The following is a 4,503-nucleotide window of genomic DNA, read 5'->3' on the forward strand; positions in this document are numbered from 1 at the left end:
GTACGTTACGTTAGTTACGTAGTTACGTAGTACGTAGTAGTAGTAGTAGTAGTAGTAGTAGTAGTAGTAGTAGAGAGAGAGAGACAGAAGAGNAAGAGAGAGAGAGAGAGAGAGAGAGGGGGGGGGGGATGTATTCTATTTCTAAGGAGATATTCTGTTCGGATAATAGACCGCTCGAATAGTAGGGTGTTCAAATAGAGATTATTCGGACAATAGGAGGTTTCGAACAAAGAGATTCTATTTGTATTCGTATCAAAAACGACAAGATAACACGCTTATGATTCTTATTCAGATAGTATCTTCAGATACATTTAATATCTAAGAAATATACATTTTTTAGATTTTTTAATTTCTTAAATTTAATTTTAGATATATGTATTTCCTTTCTATCTAGAATATTTTTGAAAATGCAAGTCATATTAGTTCTTGTCTAGAATATTTTTAAAAACTATGCAAGTCATATTAACTCTTGCGATGACGTTATTGTAATACAGTAGTTTATAATAGACAATTATCGTTATTAACAAAAGCATTAATTATCTTGGAAAATACGAAGTTTAGAAAAATGTGCAATTTTTATCGTGATGTAAACAACATGTGCATTGCAATAGTAAAGATATTCGGCAAATTCACGAAACTAGTTTTACTGATATACCGATTACGCGGGATCTTGCAATTTAAGTCAATTTGAGGCAATTTAGAGCATTTTGCGATCCCGTGCGATGCGCATTAAGCGATTCCAGAGACGTTCGCATGTGAAACCAGGAAATTCACAATGTCTCTCGAGCGGTGAAACGGTGTTTTCCAGGAATCGTAACGTGCGATTATTGGCCGACTTGCGCTCATTGAAATGCGCTCATTGTGTTGTACATAACGCACGTTACTCATCCCGTCAAAGTAAATTGACATAGAACTGTCAGTGTTTGCGCGATCAGCTCGATCGAAAACACAAGCTCGTATATGTCGTTAATGTTTCACAATAGTTATGAGATAGGTCATTTAAATTGCTGTCCATATCACTGGCTATTGAAAATCGATTCTGCTATACTCTACACTCGTTTCTACGAATTCGTCGAAACTTTCCGAAACAACATCACGATGTGGTTATTTACATTAGCCAGCATTGACGAAGCAAAATGTCTAATATGTCGAGATATTTTATTCAGCAGGACTATCTTTGGCATGCGAACTCGAGATGAGTTTCGTTTATTTCTACTGTTTACCGGTACTCCAGACTGGTCTGTGTATTAGCACATAGACGCTGATGAGTAGTTTCTAGCAGTGCCTTGAATAGACTCCGGCCTTGAATCTTCTCTCTATTTCCAGCTCAATAAATCGAATTGCCGCGAAACTCGTTGGAAAAATCAATATTTAATGTCTTTGCGGAGAATTTTGCTGAAACGTGCAGAGACGACGGACATTAATAATAAATAGAACAACATACGGTATTTGCTGCAAGGCAATCACAATCTCTTGCATTATTCTGAAATGTGTGAGAACGTTCAACATGTGTAAAATCGAGATCGGCATCATGGAATTTTCTCACGAAACACTTCGAGATTTCATGTTATTTAATATCTTGGCTCACGTTTTTCGGATAGACAAAGAGTTGCAATAAATCCGTAAAACTGTCGTGTCGCGCTTATTTTTAATATCTTATCTTCGCTCTACTGTAAGTAAGTTTATAATCTTTTCGACATAATTCTACTAACGACGAATTCTATCTGTTAATAATAAATGATTTTATCAATTTGTTCATGAAATCGAACCAATCAGCGTTTTATTACAATAAATATAATACTGACGTTTCATATAATCGAGAACTTTTTTTTTAATATTTATTTCAAAGGAACGCGTAACTCGATATTCAATCGGTTTATTTTTAAAGATTAACAATCATTAAAATATACATGAAATCAATGTTTTTAGTTGCGATGCGATTGAAATATGTATCTTATATTTTTAATGTTTCCGTTTTAAGTATAAATTATGCGATCAATCGTATTTAGCATATATTAAATGTATAACATGAAAATAGATGATAATTAATTACTGTTTATTCTAAAATCATCAAATCGTTAATATTAAATTACATCCTTGGTATTTAATCATTAATTATATCGTTGAATATTGTTTGCAAACAATGCAGCTTGCCAAGCCGATTATCACTTGACAATGCGATATTCATGCATGACAAAGCTAATTTAATGGTTGATAAACACAAATGGAAACAAAATGATTCATAACGTCGGAATAATACTACTAAAATCAACGTGTTTATCGTGTACGTGTACGACATCATCGTGAGTCTTTTATGGTATAGTATATCTTATAAAGGACTGTGACAAAATCTTGAATTTCGTTTGTTTTCGATTTTTAAATTTAAACGAAATATACACGGAAAGAACAATTTTACTGAAAGATCTAAAAATTTAGTTAGATCTGAAAATAATTTAATGGACTATTAAAATTATTATGTAGGGCGCGCAAATTGCTAGAATGTCAAAACTTTTTGCAGTATTACTCATCGTGTTTGAATTTTCCACAAAATTATTTTCAGATCTGTATCCATCTAAATCTTTAAATATCTCAGCAAAATCGTTCTTTTTATATGTTCAATTTTACATATATCTCGAAAGCACGTCGTTGAAATTTGTAAGAACTCATCAAAGTTAAGCTTGATATTTCCGTACACGATTAATTATTGCATATGCACGAAACTCGTTAAAATTCTTTTACCTCCATGATCTTACATGCGTCGCGCATGCAGTCGTTCGATCAGCATCGGTTTAGAAATTTATGATTGCCGATAGATTACGAGATACATGATATCTGCAATAATCTGCATGGCAAATGAGACAAGTTTGGGAACCGTACGGTCACAGGGCGTTACATCATGATCTCCGCGATGGTTGGGGCACAAGATTAAAGTTGGTTCGTTCGAGCGTTCAACAGAAATAGGCACGGATATATAATCGACGACGGGTTAGTCACAATGCAACCTTTCATGCTTAGCGGTAGCATACATGAACCGACGTATCTTCGTAGAGATATAGTCGCACACGTGTGCCACGGAATAAAATATCTAATTATAGAGATAGATGATGGAGGTTACCGCATTTGACCTTTATAAAATGATACAAAAAATATCATTCGAAATTTGCTGATGAGAAAGCTTAAAAATTGTTTCAAGATGTAAGTGAGAGCATAAATTATGATAAATTTGTATTTCCGCCGTGACACGCCATGCGATATCGCGCTATCAAATGCTGCAATGTAATACACGTTCTAATTACATTTAATTTAATCTGCTGGGGCCTGGTAAGGTAAATAGTTCGCTGCTGTAACAATTTTATATTAGTAATTTTATATAGTTCTTAGCATTGATAAACACTTGTTTCTTGCAGACCGACCACGCGCTCGCGACTCTAATTATCATTACATTGCAAACACAGTATTGCTACCGCATATTTTTATGCGACACGTCGCGCGGTCTTTTGCAATATCCGACATAACAAACGCTGACAGATACATTCGCGGCGTGGTATTCGCTATTTAGCGGAATCGAACATTTTTTATTCCTCAGCGAAAACCGATTAATACTCTCCAATATCGCAAACGTGTGCAAAAAGTTCAAAGTATTCACTAACGTCATTACGCAGGTGCATAATTCGATGTGTACTGTGCAAAAATTGACTTTGCGCAAGCTGTTACATACACAATATAGCATACGTAAAAAAAAAAATCGTTTTTTCACATACAATTTGTATAAAAACTTGTATACCCTACTTATCACATATAAGCGGATAGAATTGGAAATTATCACATATTGAGAAAATATTGATATTTCAGACTCGAGTATTACACGACGTTGCGGCATAATGTAACGTGCCGATTAATCGCTTAATTAATGCATGACGCATTAAGAATTTATGCGGACATTATCATTTGAAGTGAAATACGTAACTTTATCACGCACATTACCCTTCCGCGGACATAGAAATCAATGGCACAGAAAACGTTTGTTTCGCCTTCGACCGGATGGGGACTGCTTTCTCTATTCTGACTTGAATCCAAATTACGTAAGGCTTGCTTTTACTTTGACCTGCACGATATTCTGCTCGCACGTTGCTGTGTATATTGCTGTGTTGTCCAAACTACGGCAAACCTGATTTACGATCGTTCCTTTTTTCTCCTTTGCGCATTGCAGAATGGCAAAAACAGCGACAGCAAACTGACAACGCGCGAGACGATTTTCGATGGTATTGGCGAGTAAGTACTAAATATGATGAGGAAATAAAAACATAATATGTGGCAGTTATGAACAATTTATATAATTACGAATTTTCTTGTCGTAGATTCCGGGTGGATCTTGAACACTTGTATCCGGCGATATGCGAGTGGTAAGTATATTGATTTTCTTTCGCCCCTCAGTAATAAATTTTTGTCATTCTAAATGCAGAGAAAGAGAGAGAGAGAGAGAGAGAGAGAGAGAGAGAGAGA

General features: G+C 35.1%; 1 protein-coding gene across 1 annotated transcript in view; it reads left to right on the top strand.

Annotated features, from left to right (window-relative positions):
* The window catches only part of LOC105618021 (xaa-Pro dipeptidase), an 18,672-nt gene that overhangs the window by 9,553 nt on the left and 4,616 nt on the right, over positions 1-4,503 (top strand). The window contains exons 4-5 of the mRNA XM_012199560.1: positions 4,211-4,272; positions 4,359-4,403. Of these exons, the coding sequence (XP_012054950.1) occupies positions 4,211-4,272; positions 4,359-4,403 (107 nt within the window). The remainder of the gene's footprint in view (positions 1-4,210; positions 4,273-4,358; positions 4,404-4,503) is intronic.

Source organism: Atta cephalotes (genome assembly GCF_000143395.1).
Source record: "Atta cephalotes unplaced genomic scaffold scaffold00015, whole genome shotgun sequence".
In the NCBI taxonomy this organism is placed as follows: Eukaryota; Metazoa; Arthropoda; class Insecta; order Hymenoptera; family Formicidae; genus Atta; species Atta cephalotes.